Source organism: Poeciliopsis prolifica, unplaced genomic scaffold, assembly GCF_027474105.1.
Source record: "Poeciliopsis prolifica strain line A6 unplaced genomic scaffold, Auburn_PproV2 SCAFFOLD037, whole genome shotgun sequence".
Classification (NCBI taxonomy): Eukaryota; Metazoa; Chordata; class Actinopteri; order Cyprinodontiformes; family Poeciliidae; genus Poeciliopsis; species Poeciliopsis prolifica.
In genome coordinates, this window is record NW_026562412.1 from 4352295 (window position 1) to 4372340 (window position 20046).

The 20046-nt window shown below is 35.8% G+C and overlaps 1 protein-coding gene across 1 annotated transcript in view; it reads left to right on the plus strand.

Annotated features, from left to right (window-relative positions):
- Positions 1–13280: 13280 nt before the first annotated feature.
- ltk (leukocyte receptor tyrosine kinase) overlaps positions 13281–20046 on the plus strand; it is a 72128-nt gene continuing 65362 nt past the window's right edge. The window contains exon 1 of the mRNA XM_055053314.1: positions 13281–13443. Coding sequence (XP_054909289.1) covers positions 13290–13443 — 154 coding nt within the window. The 5' untranslated portion in view covers positions 13281–13289. The remainder of the gene's footprint in view (positions 13444–20046) is intronic.

A 20046-nucleotide genomic window follows, 5' to 3' on the forward strand; every position in this document is an offset into this window, starting at 1 on the left:
CTGTTTTTACAATATATTATCACGATTCTACAATATAATTATTATGTTATAACGTGATAGTGCTCAAAAATATATCTTCCTCTTTGACAGCAATATGCTTCCGTATCTAAGCAAGTCAAACAAAATAAAATAATCCAAAATAAGCTGCCATAAACCTGATTTATCACTATGAGTTGCTATTTTGTTTTATCAATCATAAACCACTCTTGATAATCAATTAAATTAATTACAGTACTGCAGCACTGTTCTCTGTTGTCTTTTTTTAAACGGCCGTCACAAAGATTTGGTCTCAGCTGCTTAAAGATTTGTAACCAGAGTTGGAAACCGTTTGCTCCTGCACGGCTGACTCGACTCCAAAGACATGGACAAAATTCCTGAAAACTATTATGAGACGTTTGTGGGAGGAAACCACAAAAATGTGACCCAACACATACATTTTAAAGGGAAATCCTGCCAAATATTTTTACTTTTACTCCTGCCTTTAAGCAACAGACATAAGTTTTGGTCATTCTAACTGAGCAGAAACAAGAAATCATCTGAACTCTTAGCTAATCCTCCGTTTTTCTTTTACATGACTCTTTTTAATATGTTTTTATCTTGCAAAAAAAAAACTTTACTCAATTGAATTAAACCAACTAATCTGATTTCATAAAGTTGTTTCCATTTGCTTTTAATGCAGATTTAATTTCTGACACTTCTTTAAACTAACTTGTTCATATAAGCAAAATCATAAAACAAACAGAAAGTAGATTCTGCACAAGATTACATCTTAAACTTGCTGTGAATTGCCCTGAAACATTTTATATTAAAGAAAACAGCTGAAACTATGCAGCTAAATAATAAAATGGGATTCCTTTTCCAAACAGAGCAGACCAAAGCTGCGCCCATCTGTGCTTTTAAATTAACAAGAAATCTAATTACCAAGACCGATGCAAACGCCATCACTTCTGATTGGGTGTTTGGTGCGTTCAGGGACTGGATTTCACTTAAACGAACCAAAAATAAACTCGGTTAGTGTCAGTCAGCAGCCCTTCACAATTAGAGAAATTCTCTGAAACACAAGGAAGCACTTAACAGCAATAGTCGGATATTTCCCTGAGGAGTTACCGAGCGTAATCAGAGGTAAAATGAGACTGCGTGTTGGACATGCATGCGCCAGGCGCCCAGAGCGAAATCTCTAAATGAACGCTGATTTCCCGCCATGACAGTGGGATGACTAATCAGACGCTCCTGAACCTCCATATCAGCCAAAACGGCTGTAAAACTGCTGGAGCACCTGGTAAATTTTCCACTGTGATGTAAGTAAACGCGTCAAGAAGACGGAATCAGTCATTGTGCAGGACAAAAACTAAAAAATAACTCAAATGATTGAATTAAATAAATAAATAAGTCCATATATATATAGTAGAAATACAGAACAACTGGGAAAATGTTGAGGACAAATAAATAAATTAATAAGTAAGAAGACATGTCACCTTAGCTTGTGTTTTTGCATGTTTTGGCAATAAAACATGCCAAAAATGCCACTTGAAATACAATATTTAGAGTAGAGCAGATATTGTACTAAAGTAAAAGTAAAAAAGTACTTTGTAAAAAATCGACTCAAGTACTGAGTACTGATCAAAATATCAATCATTTAATATTTAAAAATTACATAAGTAGATGGACCGAAATATAAATTGAAATTCAAATGTTTGTATTTTAATGACCAACATGGCAATAATTCAAATAAGTAACAAAAGTTAACAAAGTCAGAGAAAAGAAAAAACGTCCAAATCAGTTTATTTCAATACAAAACTGATGAAACTTTAAGAAAAACTGCAGGTGTTTGTCCGTCTCTGGTTTGTTTTTCATTCAGTGGGTAGAAAATCTAAAAGTTTTACTCAAGTAAGAGTCAAAATATTTCAAAAATAAAATTGCTCAAGTAAAAGTAAAAATATATTTCAGGATGAAAATACTAAATTTGAAAGATTATTCACTGAATTATGTCACATAGATTTACATCAAAGTGCAAAAGTCTCATTTTGAAGCATCCTTCTAATATTTTAGTTTCTTGTATCTGAATGAAAAAACAAGACAAAAAATAAAAAAATGTACAAACTGTAGAATAAGCTGTGGATTGGAGAAAACTAGACAAAATACTTGGTAATATTTTGTGCTTTTTACAGATTGTGGAAATCATTTCAGTATTTGAGACTGAAATAAAAACAAAATAGAGCTTATAGTAGCAACATGAACCTTAAAAAGCTGCATTAGCAAACAGCCATGAGCTCAACTGTCTCAATAAATATTTAGTTTTCTGAAATTACGACGTCATAATCCAAAACTTGTCTGCAGAAGGTTGCAGTTAAAGGATGTTCCCTTGTCTAAATCAAACATCTAATCTGTTTGAGTCTTTGAAGATTCATTGGGGAACAGAAAGTCAAGTTGCTACAGGTGCCTTCTTGGCACATGAAGCAGATTCTGTGAAATCTCACTGTTTCTTCAAATACCATGTCTGGAAATTTTCATTCTGGTTCACATCTGACAGGGCAAATGAAAAAAAAAAAAGAAACACCTGGTTTTGGTTCTCCATATGTTCGTATTTTCCCACCGTTTCTCCTTTTTTTCTGCTCTGCATGAGCTGTAGCACATATCTAAAGTTAAAAATATGCACACAAACAACAGAAGAAAAAACTTCCAGTGGTTTCCAGCCAAAAAAAGAAACCCTCTTTCATATTGAGCTTCTCATCACCCGACCGGCCCTTTGAAAGAATAAACGAGTGAGTCTCTCTTTATCACAGTGGGATCTGAGTCTCAGCCCAGTTCAAAAAACACAGCCCCCTCTAAATCTTAAATATTTAATACCCCTCAAAGTACAGGAGTAAAGAGCGAGGCAGTCTGCCGAGGAGACATGAGCAAACAAAGACGAGTTGAGCTTTTATCGTGAACCAGCCACATGATGTAATTTAACGGCGGTGAATTTTTTGGCGTTGAAGGATATCTGCTGTCCTCCTTCTGTCTGTTTAGTTTTCTAACAAACGGCTTAAGGAAGCAGATTGGTGCCTTTCAAAAGGTCTGCAGCAAGCGGACGCCCTGATGAACAAAGCTGCACCCGACTTTAATAATTCACTCTGATCTATTCCTCTTTTAAAAAACCCTGTGTTGCATGAATGATGCTCGCTGCTAAAACACACATTTCGCTTAATGTAAAGAGCATTAAAGTTAAATGTTTTGGGATAGTTTTTTTTAAAATCTCCTTTTCTTGTTTTTCTAGGACCTAAAGACGGCTTTGTTAGGGGCATCGTGGGAGCATCATGTCTTCTCTCTAATATGATCAGTTTCAGTAAATTACTCCAAACCTTAACAGCATTAGGACCTGGTGACACTCATTTAGCCCACTTAGGACTCTGAATGTCCAAGACTTTAGAAACACTGGATTAAATGTGGCTGGCTCTGCAGTATCTAAGCTTGGTGGAATAAGAGTTTTACAAAAAGGAAAGAATAAAAAACTCTAAATGTGTCACATTCATCAAAGGAGATCTCATGCTGTGTTTCACGGTCCTGCCTAAATTTGACTGGAGGGGATTTTGAACAGTTTGGATTTGACTTTTGACTCCAGCCTCCAGTTCAAAATCAAAATTCAAACATTGGTGAGCCAAATCTGCTTTCCCATTAACAGAGATGGAAACGGTGGGATTTTTACCACAAAATACTGGTGTTTGCTCCTCTTTATTCCTCTTTAAGAACAAATCCAGCTCTGGAATAAAACTAAGAGCCAAAGCATTGAATCCCATTGAAAACCTGCTGGTTATTCCACCAAATATTCATTTCTGAGCTCTTCCTGAGTTAAAACGTTAGTGTTGTTGTTGCTAAATCAATATGATTTCCTTTGCATTATCTGAAAGCACTTTGTCCATTTCTCATTTATTACAAATAAATACGAAATTTTTCTTTGGGTTTTTAGAGATACGTTCATAGAATAAAAGGACAATGTTCATTTTACTCAAACATATACCTGTAAAAAGATCAAAATCAGATAAACTAATCATTTTTCAGTGTCTCTAAACTTTTTCCTGTTGGAAATTATGTATTTCCATTGATTGTTTGGTTACAGAAACAATAAACTTTACTTCAAATAAAAATTATTCTCCCAAAAAAACTATTTGTTCTCCTACTGATTTTTGTTGTTGTTGCTCAGAAATGTTTAAAGTTGTCAAACAAAGTGCAATAATTTATTGTTATTAACAGTGGTGGATATAAAAATATTTAGCCAGAACTGAAGAAAACAAAAACAAACAAGAGAAATCATTAAAAAAAAGACACATACATTCATGAGTCAAGGTACAAGTCAATGAAATTTTCAGAAAGCTGGCAGGAAATAAGCTAAATGCTAAAATATCAACCTATTATTCACTATTTATTCCATTTATGTGTTAAATTTCTTAATCTGGGTCTGAGTGTGAATTTCATACCACAAATAAAAAATGGTGGTATGATAATGAATGAAATCCTTGAGTCCTATGATACAAAAACTAAAAACTGATCATGTAGAAGATCGTAAAATGGATTGTACTGAGTGTATCCTGCTAAAAACTCATTTTTTATCTCTTGTTTTTCCATCTCCAGATCTTTTACTGGTAAGTAATTGTTTTTTTCCCCCCTTTTGAGCGTTTTTTGTTAAATTTTAGTCCTTTACAGTTCTGCATTTCCTCCAGTCAGAAACACGTGGCTCTTCAGATCTCCACAAGGCATCTTGCAAAAAAATGCAAAACTTCAAATAAGATTAAGACCATAAGGATCCAATAACAGTTCATCACATAGCTTTCAACAAGCTTTTGAAATTCTTATGCCAACTTTTTCAGAGGAAACAGATTTACTGTTCAGATCCTGAGAAAAACATAATTCTGGACATTTCTATATTCACACAAATATGCGAGTAATCTTTCATTTTTGATAAACGCAATTTATTTGAAATTATATCTTGTTTTGAGGCAGCAACCTCTGGTTATGGAAACACCAAGCAACGTGTAATGGTGTGTTTAATTGTGACTTATGAGATGTACAAAATATGTTCATTACAAAAGAAAAATTACAAAATCCTTCTTAGATAATGACATTTCCATCTGCTCAGTTCTGCCTATTTTGAGCTGATTTATGTCAACTTTAAATCCAAATAAGCTGCTGCTGTCCTCGCCCCTAATTCAAAGTTTCAACTCGCTCGTTAAATTGGCTGCAAACAGATGTGAAATTACCCAACTGTACATCTGTAAAAAGCAGAAGTAGGGCCTTCTGCACAATCAACAAGAATGCAGCAAGTCGACAACAAAACACTTATCTTTTTCCAGCAGCCATTGTGCAACAAATACTGCAGTAAAATGAGTAACAGAGCAGTGCTAGTCAGTTGTAACTTAGTAATTGGGAGGTTTTTGATAAAGACAGACACCAAAAAACATTAAATTATTGCCAAAAAACAACTTGGTGGTTTTTTTAAAGCAGTAGAGACCCAAACGAAACTATAAAACATTCAAAATATGAATTTTGTGTAATAGATCCCATTTAAGCTCAGTCACTTTAGGTAGCGAGCGCCTGGAAATGTGAACTTTCCTTTAAAAAAATCTAAATCTGGAAGGAGCTAAATGTGGGAAAAATGCAGAGTTTGGAGTGGAGGTTCATGATTAGCGAGACACTAATCATCAACTTTGGCTGTGAAGTTAAGTGAAGAGATGTTTTTGGACAGTTGGACGAAGCTGGAGAACCAGGGGAGAACCATTGCATGCACAGGGAGAACAAACAAACTCCATACAGACGAACCTCAGGCACTGATTCAAACCACAATCTTCTAGCTGCATGGTAAGTGGATCCCCATCATTTCTTTTCTGCTTAAACTGCCTTTTGAGAGAGAAATCAAAGTTTCTGACAGTCAACTGTAAAAAAAAAAAAAAAAAAAAAAACAGCAAACTTATTTGCCACAGATCAAATATGTTTCTGATCAGTACAAGGTTTTTCATTACAGATTGATTTACTGTGATCCCAGCAGCTTTAAAGTCTACTCTGCAGATTCTGGCATGAAATGAGGTTGTTGCTCTTCTGTTCCGTGTTAAGCTCAGTTCTCCAAATAACATCATATAAAGCTCAAAAAGGTCAATTCTCAATTATATTGCCGCTTTAAATTACATCTTGGAGTTTATTTTTAGTCCAAATGTTGCTTCAATGCTATTTATTAGAGAATTAATCCTGAATTGCAACAATAGAGTTTTAGGTTTATGACACAACTAGAAAACTATAGAAGTAATGGAGGAAGAAATAAAAAAATTTTACAAATAACTTTTAAGCAGGTCTTTAACATGCTTTTCTTTTTGCCGTGATATTATTATAATTAACATAAACAGAGGCTTGAGTTTGTGTATATTAAATATGTTTCACTTATAAAATTATATTACTGATATCAATAAAATAGAAATATCCTTTATTGTCCCACAATGGGGACATTTCTGTGCAAAGGCAGCAAAAGTGACTCAAACAAAGTGGCAGAAGAATCAAAATACTACACAGTAAGGACAAAACTTCAACATAAATACAGTGTAGTTATGAAAAACTTTAGTTTATTGAATGACTCTTTATAATTAATTTTCTCTGATTGCAGGTTTCAAGCTGAACTTTCGTATTTTAAACAAACAACCAGAGTCTGAGGACTCTGAAGATGTGAGACGATAATTTGACAATTAAATTAACGTGCAGGACCTCTGATTGCTTCACCTTCGCCACAGTAAATCAACCTTATCTGCCTGCGGTACAGCAAACGAGGATATATGAGACAGGGGAGGACCCTACATGTTAAAAATTATCCTGGAAACTGTCTCCAATCTGACTGATGTCTTGGATTTTTAACTCCAGAGTTCAGATTAATTGGTGCCATGCCTCCTTAGATCCCTGCCAGATCTCAGTTTCTTAGAAGATCGACATTTGTGGGACCTTTTGTCTTGTCTGGTTTCTCATTTGTCATGCGTTGCCCTCTGGGGCGCTATTTTCTTTTCCATTACTTCATTCGCTACAGATGAGAAATGTGGCACACAGTCATTGCATAGCACTTGTTTGCATTAGTGTAGCATTTATGGAGCTGAGTTATTTGCTGTCAAAACTCAGCAGGGATACCCAAAGATTCTGTTACAGAGATTTATGACAGGACTGACGCCACTTTCTGTTGGCTGTGGTTTAAACCGTCTCAACATGCCATCTTTCATTCACAGTTGAACACAACTGATCTGAGTGTATTGATTCTCCATTTAGCTGCATGACTCATCATCCTCTGAACATGCTGTCTCTGATCTGAACATAGAAACTCATATAGGTTTCTTCTAACCTGAGGATAATCCTAATTGCCGGCTTTAATGAGAAAAATTATCACTGAGGATATTGAAACTTTCCTGGTGCTGTAAACACTTTACCCCCGGCAAAAAAAGGACATGAAGCCAATTAACAGAAAATTATTCCATGTTTTTATGGGAAGGTTTAATTACACAGGTATTTATTAATATTTTTTGTTGTGCACCAACATAAAAAGTGCATGGTTTTGAAGAGGATGGAAAAACACTTTTTAAAAGATGTGGATTTATGATCAACAAAGATCAACAACTTTTAGAAGCACCAGTTGATAAAGTCAGTTTTATTTGTGAATGTTTCTACAGGCTGATAAAGTTTACATCTATAAAAGTCCAGGTTAAGCATATCAGGTTAAACTGAGCAACTAAAGTCGTGTTTTTATTGACAAATGTTTGACGTATGTTTTTGTATTTAACCTTTACGTTAAGCTAACGAAGAGCTAATCGGGTAAAGCTACTCGCATTTTCGCCTTTCGCGACAAGACCAGATGCTAATGGTAGCTTGTTTGTTTCAGGATAACATAAACTTTACCTTAAATTTAGTCTAAATTACATTTCTGTTATACTTTTATTGTAAATATTTTCATATGTGCTATTATTCTGCTGCAGCAGTGAGGCTTTTATTTTGAAAGACTTAGAACAACAAGGCGTCGTAAATCGACTGTCGCAAAATGTACAGCAGCAGCGTGAACGCCTGCATACACAGAGGTGTGCTTCTCGGTGGAAAACGAGAAAAGGATATTGTCCAGAAGTAATTTTTGCTGTTCTTTGGCACCTGGTTGATGAGAAAACGGGGTTTGTGTTAGCGTTTTGTTGTGCAAGTTTACGATTAGATATATTTCACGGAGCAAACAGATTGCTATTATTAGTAGCATTTATGGTTTCGCCCACTAGAGGGTGCTCGTGATCTTTGTTAAATTAGCCATGCTTAGCAAATCAAAGATTAAATGCTGTTATATGTTACATTATGGTACATGAAAAATATCAAACGCAATGCTAAAATAAGTATGTCGTAATGGCAGTTAAGGTAAAGATTGTCCAGGACAAAAAGGTAAATAATCCTTTTCAGGTAAATTAATAAGGCAAAAGGATAAAGGCAACATACTGTTTGAGTTATTAATGGTGATATTTGTTGTGTATATTTTGTAGCTCTTATGGTTTGTTCACATGAAAGGATTTTGGAAGGATAGTGACGAGTGGCTCATCCTTAGATGCAGTATTATATATCAGTGCACTGCTTCGTGGGAATTCCGCTGTCTGCAAGAACGATTTGCGCGTAGGTCAATGTAACACAGTGACTACTACTCTAAAGTCTGCATACACTTTGCGATCATCACTTGTCCTCCGCTGGAATCTCTGACAATTGTTCTTGCAGTTTTAGAAATTGTTTTGCCATATGGCAGTAAAAAGCCCTGTCTAAGGTTTCCTAGACTGGAACATAACTTTTCTCTGTCAAGTTTTCATTGACATTTCCAATCTGTCCCCACAGCTATGTTCATGTTCCCGAAGGAATTTAAATCTTCAACAGTTGTCAAAACAAGTAAAGAATGGGGTTTATGTTACTTTACATGTGGTTCCTTAGAAAAGCTGTATGGACTTGTTATCTGATCTCCTTCGTAATTACTGTCTTGTCGACCAATGTACAGAGGGAAAAAAGGAGGAAAGCCACATTTCTTTGTCCCATATTCTCATTGATTGATGTGATGTTTTTCCAAAGAACAGCTGTGTGGAATCCATGCAGATTTTTCTCAAGGACCTCTTTGTGTTATTTAGAAAAGGTTCTTCAGTGCCCAGAACATGTGTAATTGGAGAACTCTTAGAGATCAGACCCGACAAGATGTAGACACATGGTTGATAGTGAAACTGCATCCTGAAAGGCCCGGCCATATTTCACTTTTATTAGATTCAACTTCAAGGGCAAGTCATTTCCTGCTAACCTTGAGGTTCACCACTTGTTTGCTGCTGCATGACAACATCTGTCAACATGTCTGACCAGTGGTTGCATTAAAGTGATGGAATGAGTGACGCTTATTGCAGAGTTGAAGAGAAGACACAACTCAAGGAACACTTGGATCCAAATTAACGACTCTATTTCACCTTTTAAATTGTTTTCTGTGCATTTGACACAAATTTTAACACTTTTTTTGTGCTGTCTCTGGTCCACTCTCATCTACATACGCATTTGAACTGAGACCTAGGTTTTTTGCACATTCGCACCTCCCAAAACAAACCAGACTTTCTATGCAAATGGATTAGAGTTCGCATTGAAACTCTAATTCGTTTGCATAGACTAAACGGTAGACTAAACAGGGCTGATGTGAACGCACCATTTTCTCCTCATACTGTGAGGAGAAAATGGAGTCATGGGCAATCAATGGGTGGATTGATGCTGTCTCTAAAGTGATGCTGGTTCTGTATCAGTTTCTCATGGTGAAGAGAGAGCTGAGCCAAAAGGAAAACCTCTCAGCTTACCTCTAGTTGATCTACATTCGTATTCTCGTCACAAGCTCTGGATCCTGATGAGATACAGGCAGCCAAAATGATTTTCCTCTGCAGGGTGTTTGGGCTCTCCTTTCAAGACAAGAGTGAGAAGCTCGATCATCCGGGAGGGAGTCAGAGTACATCTGCTTCCAGATCTGGTTAAGATGCCTCTTTGACGCCAGGAGGAGACCCAGCACACACTGGATGGACTAAGTTTATTCACTAACCTGGGCCAAGAAGATCCCAAATTCACAACAAGATATCTTGCGATATCTCTGAAGAGAAGTCTGGGCTTCTCTGCTTAGTCTGCTGTCCCCACAACCCAACTCCGAATAATCAGAGGATGATGAATGGATTTCTGTATTGGTAATCAAACATGAAAGAAACTGACATTCTGCAAAAGTCATGTCAGGAGTTCAACTCTGGATAGCTCACTCAAGAACTAACAGCTTCCATATTTGGGCCGTGTGCTCGATCCACTGCACGCTACCCCAAACAGCTGAAAATTGTTAAAAAAAATCATCTGGGTCTGATTCAGTCCCCTTCCATAGTTTCAGGATTTCTCCCTCTGTAGGAACAGGGCACATCCCTCTGGAAGAAGAACCCAAACCAGACTCAGAACCGGTACTTCATGAGTAACAGTAGACTGAAGAAACCAGACGATAATTAAAATCAGCTGAAAGAAATCTCACTACTGTTTGATTCAAGTTGAACTTAGAAAATTAACCAGATCTTCCACAGCCCTGTTTTACTTGGTCTGCCTCTGCTTGATCAGAAGACCACAGAGTTCAGTTAGCATTTTGGAAAAATGTGGATTTTTCTAAAGGAAGATATTCAACACATTACTCCTATGAAAGATGAAATTATTTACCCAGATCTCCAAAATCCCAGCAGTGCAGCTGCAGCCAATGCAAAACTAAATTATATATGTAACACTTGACTGATAACCATGAAATTGCCAAAACTATCTATTTAAGAAATAATTCCTCTTTGTTCTTGGCAAATGGCAGGCTTATGTAAATAGCCAGATGCTGCCCCAAAGAAACATATCAAGTTTCTGGGTAACGTCTCCAATCGTGCTAAATGGAACGACAGGAAAACCAAGCATCATTGTTCTGTGGGATAATGAGACGTGGCTGATTACCCTAAGTATGAAACCACAAGCTAAACTTGAGTAATGCAATGTTTGTCTTAGATGGACACACAAGGACACACTCTCATCGATCTTTCCAAAGAATATTTGGTCCTTACAGAACTTACACCGGTACAGTTTGCCAAGAGGAATAATTCAAACATCTTGTAACTTCTTTTATTTTTATGGGAAAATAGTAGTGTTCTCTGCAGAAGAATAAGGGATTGCACTTACTTTTGGAATCAGTGTAGATTTGTGGATGAGGTTTGGCAATAAAAAGGCAATACATAACCTCAAAAAGCCCAACTAGAGAAATATTTTAGGAAAGTTATGGACTTAACAAGCGTGTTAGACCTTTTCTTTATGTTTTCCACCCTAGACAACGGTTGAGATGATTTAACTACTGCTGCAGATGAAAATGTAAAGGTCAACATACCAGAAGCAATAGCATTAAGCTTGTCAAAGGATCATGAGCAGAAAACATCTGCTGATGTCCTGTTCAGTGTAAAGGAAACCATAAATCACTGCTTTTGAAAACCGAACAAAGACAAGCATGGAGACTGTGACGAATGTCTTGGAAAGGGTCCTGGTGGTTAGCATGAAGCAGTGTTTAGTTACCAGACTGTAACCAATCAGTTTTATCTATCGGTATAGCGAAATGCTTTGGAAAGTATTTTAATGATCAAAACATGCAGCTTATTGTGGCATCCCTGCATGCTACCTGACCATATTTCCAATTTGGTCACTAAAAATATTCACATTCAATCTTAATATTTTTTTAAATTACTTTTTTAATTATGCATTGATTAATTTTCAGCCTGAAACAGTTGGGGAATGTTGTTAAATTGGGCTTGAATTGAGGGGTTATCAGGATTGTTATAACAAAAATAATAACCTGTAAGGATATGATAAACTTTTATGAATTATTTTAACAAATGTTTTCTTTGGAAGGGAAAATGTGACACAACCAAAATATAATACGAATGAGAAATATCCGCATCTAAAAATATTTGCAACAAAAACCTAATTTCCACATTTTATTATAGAATAATACCTATATAGTATTAAAAATTAAGTTTAAATGCAAAAGTCATTCAGATTAATTTTCATATTTAAATTTACATGTTGTATAACTGCAGAATGTTGAAATAGAAATGCAAATCACACAACTCGGCTGCAATTTTTGATAAGCGGAGTTCAATATCTACTGCCTTTAGTACCTGCAAAAAAACATGTAAATTATGGAGCTGCCACCATTCCAAGATTTTTAAACTGTATAAACAAATAGCCTATATTACTGAACTCTGATAATGTCAATGATCCAGCCAAAATTTTCACCAATGATCTACCTAATGAAATTAATTTGACATTTCACAAAGATTCATTTCAGTCATTTAATCATCAGATCATTAGAACTGTTGTTTAAATTCACAAAAATACTTAAAGCCACCAAGGACACCTTTCTGTCTTAAAATACATTTGTATTTATTTTTCTTTTGTTCATATGCCAGGGGTTGCTAACTTGATGAGGAAAAACCCCTAAAGGTGACAAATCCACAGTAAAGAACCTGGAAACATACTAGGAGCGATCCCAGGTGATCGCTGGGATGGAAAACACATGAGATGACATCAGTTGGCTGAATGGGAAAAGCAGAGAGGAGAGGAGAGCAATCAAACTAGGAAGAAAAATAAATCACGACACTAACAGGCGGAGAAATGCCCCAAAATGGCAAATATGTAGCCCAGCAGAGGCATTGATGCTTTTTAGTTGATAGAATACAAAAAAAAAAAATTACTTTTAAGAATCACTTTTAAGTGATTCTTAAAAGTAAATTTTCTCCAAAAATAATGACTAAATGTAACTAGTTACTACCAACCGTGGTTTGAAGGGAACGGGGCCCATTCCTGGTGCCACAGCAAGAACCATTCAGGCTCGAACCGCCCCTGGCAGTTCGGCAGCTTCCCATTAACAGCTGGGAAAGGAACCAGAAGAGCCAAATTCATCCTCATAAAAACTCAGTAGTGCTATATAATTATAGTCAAAATGAAGCAGACGCTTTTATTATCAACCTTCCGGTTTGTTCTTAGATTATCACCTCATTTACTGAGATTAGTTTTATGATCTTTCTTCAGAGACCAAGAACTCACATCCTGCCATCAAACCTTTGAAGCGCAGGAGCGGTGACTAACCGGGGGGCGGGTCAGGGGCTCTGTCGTCACCGGCAGCTGCAGCATCAGCATCACTGGAGTGAGCAAAGGCAACAACAGTGCGCAACTCGGAGAAATAACTCCACAGTCCGGCCGGAGCTGCGCGCATGTGTCCGTCTGCCGAGGCGCGTCCAGGCGGTCAGACCCACGCGTTGAACCCACGCGTTGATGCGGGAGTAAATGAAGCAGAAGCTCCGCTCGCTGCAACCAGGAAAGTCATGGATTTTAGGAGGAAGCATCTCCCCATCGTGATTTTCTTAAGTAAGTACTCATTTATTTGCAACTTTTATAGCTTTAAAGAATCAAAGTTGTTGTTTTTTTGTTTATTTTAGTTGAAGTTTTTAAACGTGTAACCTGTTTTGCGAGCCTGTTGCGGTGTGATTTCACCTCTTCTCACCTCAGTTTCCACGCACTGTGAACAAAAACATATAAATAACAATGCTGGCATCTGTGTAGCTGTCATTTCCCCCCAAGTGGAAAACTTGATTTACATTCATTTACACTGCAGCAGGGGGACAAGACTTGGCACGAAAACTGCTTCCCTGCCTGTCAGCATAAAGCTCCCCGCTGTTGGGCTGGTTTGGACTGAATGGAGAAAATCTGACTTCAGCTTAGACAGGAAGATATAAATAACGTCTAAGTGAGAATGTTTTTGTCTAAGAGCATCATTTTCATTTGTGTTTGCCTGCTTTACTGCACATATAATCATCTCAATCACTACTGAAAAATGTATAATTTCTTCAGCTGAGAAATTGGTTAACCAATCAAATGGATTCCAAGGAGGGCGGTTGGTGTATAGAGTCAACTTTTTTTTCTTCTTCTTCTTCTTCAACAAGCCCTCAGTTTTTTGTTAACAAGCAGGGCTCACATTAGGAAGTCCTCCCCCTTGCAGCTTGGGAAGTTACAGTCGCTGCATGGATCTCTGGAAGTGGCTCTTACTGCAGTCAGTCACTTAAAAGTGCCCACAGTGAGCGTTTGCCAAATTTCACAGCATTAAGTCAGTTCTCCCACTCCGTCCAAGTCCTGGGGCGAATGCGGCATGCAGCACAGACGGAGAGTGGTTTTCCAGTTCCGACAAGCGCTTGAGGAATTTTTATCCAGGGTGTTTATGTTTTTAAAGTCACTAAATGTTCTGTGACATCAGATGTTTTCCTGCAATCTGTTTTTCTGCTTGATGCCTTGAGCTGCATGTGTGAATATTCGTCAAGAAAACTAAAGGAGTTAATGCTGTCTGTAAATAAAACATTTTCCTCCGACGTCACGAGGAAAACCAGAGGAATTAGTTCACTGGTGCTGTTCAAATTGAATCTTTTTTAATTCAAACACTACAGGTTCATGTTCACAAACACAAAATCTTAAGTATTTCTGTGTTGTTTCTCCTGCATATATCTTGGTTTTGTCTTGTTTTAATTGCACTATCTCACAAGTAACTTTTCAACAAGACATACGAGTCAATTATTCCTTAATAATGATAAAAGCTGTTCTTGTTCCACTGGCAGATTTTAAGATGTTCTTTATGTGTTTTAAGTGAAATAATCTACTTTTTTAGCAACATTAGGGACTCAAAACAAGCTCCCATATCTTGCTGTAAACTTACTTGTAAGTTACTTTTGTCTTATTTCAAGCTTACTAAGATATTTTCACCAGAAACTAGCCCAAAAATGCTTTTTACAGTGAAGCGTTATACAAATGGGGGCAATAAATTCAAGGGCCAATCAATACCAAGAAGGAAATACAAGCAAAGAAAAATACAATGCAACGTTGAACTTTGCTTAATATACAAAAAATACACCTTACTTAACTGGATCCACAAGAAACAAACAAATACATTTTTATGTTTGTCTCAAAAATCATCACTAAGTGTTTTTTGGTTGAAAAGAGTTCAGTAGATGTTTTGGATTTGGATTTTTTTCTTCAGCAAAGTCTTTCTATCACTGTAACGATGCATTTTCTTTGGACAAACAGCACAATGCATACTGTTTTTACACTTTCAGACTACTTTTCCTCATAATTTGATCTAAATATTTTACTTAGGCATCTTGTACATTTGCCATGAATCCCATTGTGCGACTCAATGCGTCTATAAAAAAATGACAAAAACACGATTAAATATCACAGTTAATTCTCAAGGTGATTGAAATGTTTCAAGGGAGACCGAAAGAAAGATATGAATGAAGCCCGAAAGGACAAAAAAAAAATGAGAAAAGCAGAGATGTTTTCTGATCTCTGAGTTGTTTTGGTTCACTCTTGTGTTTCATATTCATGTGTTCATTTGGATTTATTCCACTCAGATCTCTGTTTGAGTCTTATTTCAGCTTCCTTTGTGTTAATTAATTTTCCAGCATTCCTCTGGAGTCATTTAATGAATCTGTGTTTATTATTGCTCTTCATTGATGTATTAGTTTAGATTTTTCATCTTTTATGGTTAATTATTCCCTCTTCTTTATGTCAATTGTTCAATCAGATCACCAGGGTTTTTAACTTATTTGTTTCCTTCGTTTGCGGCTGGATTTTTCCGTTGTGTCATCGTTCTCGTGGCTTGTCATTCTGACCAAAACAACACAAAGATCCTTCACTGCAAGTGTTAATAGTCTAGTTCTTAATTCAAATATCTTAGTAGACTTGGAGTAAGGCAAAACTAACTTACAAGTTTCCAACAAGCTTTTATATCTTGTTGGAAACTTGTAAGTTAGTTTTGCCTTATTCCAAACGTAATATTTGTATTAAAAACTAGATGATGAAGTCAGAAATAGTTGCCAAATGTTGTGATTTAATATCATTATTATCATCTTAAATTTGTATTTTTCCCTTTACATTTTTTATTATTTTTTAAAAATATGTAAAATTAAATTTTTTTATAGTTTTTTTCTAATTCCATTTCATTTTATTCTCCGCTTTATAATGAGAAACTCACTAAACCCATTGATAAACAGCTTGTGAAAATAACTAATAACAGTTGGTACTGACAGGAGTCAATAGTAATCATTTTTGACCTGCTTTGTCAAACTAATACATTTGAAATATAATTTAACCTACTTCCTTAATTTTCATGTCCACCTGCTTTTTAATATCAGAAACTTGTTTTCTGAAAGCAGAAAAACACTAAAACCACTGGAGTTTTTCTTTTAAACTCTTCTAGCAGAAAACATTTAAATCAAAAGATGATAAAACACAAAGTTGGAAAAGTTATGACTTAAAAACACAAACAGAATATAAACAGTGAGTCGGAAGCAGTCAAGAGGGAACTATATAAACACTTCTATGAAAACTGTAAAATCTGCATGATGAAGTGAGATTATTGGACCTTTATATGAAAAACCTCGATGCTCCACAGGTTTGCATTATTACCTGAACTTTCCGCTCCTTAGCTCATATTGTTTCTTTAAAAGTTCAGCTTTACTTTGAGTTATTGTGATTTATTTTTCATTTCCTCAACATCCGTTCATATCTCTCAATATTATGAGCAAAGGAGGGAATTTCCTCTGATTTGGCAGAGATTTACCAGGACTCAGGAATAACCTGATGAGGTCAAAGGTTGTGGAAATCTCTCTGTTTTATAGATGAACATATTAAATGAGAATAAAGACACATTTTGTTCAGTTTGATTTGATTGTTAATTGGATAAAACCAATTGACACATTCTACAGCTTTCTCATTTAACTACTTAATTATTTTTGTACAATATTACAAATACATTAAAATATGCAAATAATTCAGTTCATTTTTAAGAAGAAAATAAATATTTTATTGCCTAAAATGTAATCAAAAAGCATTATTTTAGTGAATTTGAACCAGTTCAAGTTAAAAACATGTTTACACACAAAGATGTTCTTATTTTAAATACTAAATGTATAAATATTTTGTACATTTTTGACTTAACTGCTCTGAGTAAATCGTATTTTCAGCAAATAGACTGTTTTGAGTCTGTATACTCTATTTCACAATTAATCGTTTGCTAAAATATTTAACGATTAGAGAAATAATAATAGCCATCATTAGAATGTCACTAATTATGGCTCTAATGATATTCAAGTGGAGAAAATTGTAACATAAAGAACTGGAAGTTCCTCCTGAACGAATGAAAAGACAAGAAAACTGGTCAGGAAGGCTGCCAAGAGGCCTACAGCAACATTTAGAATGAGCAGCAGGAATTTCTGGCAGGTAAGAGGTGTGGAGTACATGTGGGAACAATCTCTTGTTCTGATTAAATGTCTGGGCCGCAGTAGTTAGACAGAAGATGGAGGAAATTATCTAGACCCTGCTAAATTTAACGAAAAACACATTTGAAGTCTCCCAAAACCAAGAGGGAAATGTTGAAATCAATGTTCAGCTCAGTGCAGATGCTACGCGTGAAGCATCTTTAGTGGCGGTTAGGAAATGTCCATGAGCATGAAAGAGTCAGGAGTTGTGGGATTGAGATGTGATTTGATTCTCTGACACAGACTTCTTTAATATTTCTCATAATTCTAGTCTTCAGACATTGTTTACATCCTGATCTGCTTCTTCTGGTGCAGAATTATGATGCCAATCTCACATCAATGGCTTAAAAGTTTGATAAGATGTGACATAAGAGTTCAGACTGCAGACATTATTAAAATAATTAGATACAGATCTGATTTAGTATTCATACTGAAGTGGACCAATTTAGATTTCTGGGGGTAAAAAATAGGAATTGCAGAAAGAGTTGGCTATGGATTATCTGATGTAAAAATACCATTGGAAAAATACAAGATTTGGATTCACTGGATTTTTTTTATATTACAGACTTTTTTTTTAAACTCTCCATTGAATAACTTAAGGTTTATCCAGGACTTTCCTATAATACGAGAGACTTGATCAGTTTTCCACTCAGAAATGTTGGATTTAGCATGGATTTGCTCTCTGCATTACAAAAATACAAAATCTCTCCACATATTTTTGACCTAGTTTCTTGTGCAAATGTTGTAGTACACACAAAAAAAGATCAAACTTACTTACAAGTAACTTTTTAATGTGATGTATGAACTTGCTTAAAATAAATATTCCTTTAATAGTGATTTAAGAAGGACTAGTTTCATTGGCAGATTATTTCACTTTCCATTTTTCTCATGTTAAAAGTGAAATAATTTGCAATATTTCTTACCAATATTAATTAATAACTGACTTAAAAAAACCTCATACGTTTTATTAAAAAATTACTTGCAAGTAATTTTTTAAACTTATTTCAAGTGTACTAAGATATTTGCATCAGAAACTAGACTAAAAATACTTGGTAAGATTTTGTGTTTTTGCAGTGCAACGACTGGAGACTTTTTTTCTCACAGATATTGAATAAGCACAAAATCTTACCAAGTATTGTTGTCTAGTTTCTGGTGCAAATATCAGAACATTTGCAAACACTGGATCAAAATACATGCTTGGATATTTTATTTTTGCAGTGATGAAACTTTACTTGCAGAAAATATGACCCATATATCTTTCAGTCGCATTATATAAAATCACCATTGTCTGGTGGTGGGTCTAACACTTAAAGATTTCATTTGTCCGTCTTGTTTCCCTGAAGTCTCCATTTGGTGGTTATCTGCCACACAAAGAAGGAGTAGATGGAGGGTTAGTACCTCTGCTGCTCACGCATAGTTAAGTGCAATGATGCTAACACGGTGTTCGTAAAAATACGAGAATGGAGGATCAAAGACATGTCTGAGGGCCATTTCTGACCTGGTTGGAGAGCAGATAGATGATAAACCAGCTGTGCTGAAGTTTCTTTCATGTGTGACTTCAAGATGTTTTCTGCCTTTTAGTAAGTGTGAACAACTGGGAGCAAAATCTGCATAATTGAGGAAAACAAGCCAGACCGAGGAAGTAAACAACTTCACGATTGTGGACGGTGTCGACTGTTGGAACTGCATTGATTCATTTCATTCTATTGAGGCTTGAGAATAAAAAATGTTCTAATGTACAGTTGTGTGAAAAAGTATTATGTTTGTCTTCTTCATTTTTTCCACCTGTAGTAACATCCTGTTGTTGATCACATGACTACAGAAGGATAAAATGCTATTTTCCCTGGCAGATTATGTAACTTGTAACATGGGGGAAAAGTCTTTATTATGAGTAATATAATCTGCCAGTGGAACTAGAACTTGTTTAAAGTAAATATTGAGGAAGTGTTGACTTAAACCTAGTTCCCATTTTGTGCTGAAAAGTAATTTTCAAGTTACTTCTATCTTAACGTCAGTGTGCAAAGATACTTGGTACAATTTTAGAGTTTTGCAGTGCTTTGATAATAAAGTTTTGTGTACTTTCTCAAATTATTCCTATCTGGTACTAAATTAGTTTGATGACCTGAAACATTTAAATGTGACAAGAATCATCTTTTACACAGCACAATGGCCGTATGTAAATTTTTCCCATCTGTATCACGCAGACATCTCAAATGCTGCAGGTGTTTATTTTAAACCGACTTGTTGCTGTGAAGCTTCTTAATTAAATGTTTGGCGCTGTCTAATGCTGCACATGCATAACGAGCGGCAGCCCCCAGTGGATTATAATTATCTAGATAAACATTGTGAACTCTAGGAGTGACCATAACTGATGAAACTGTACCTTGAAGGCTCCCTATGGAAAAGCGTAATTAAACCGCTGTGCTCCATTCCAGCATGTCGGCCTTCTCATCATGTCATTTGAGCTTCTTGGTGAACTTTTAAAAGTAAAACAGATGGCATGTGTTATTTATCTTTAAGATGTGTGTGGTTTCTTTCAGGATGAGAGCAGAATTGTGTGTCTACATTAAAATGGACGTTACAATAACCATAGTAGATGCTTTTTTCTGCACCCAGCATGTGGATTATTGCTTTTTTATTTCACTGTTTGTCTTTTTGTCAGCAA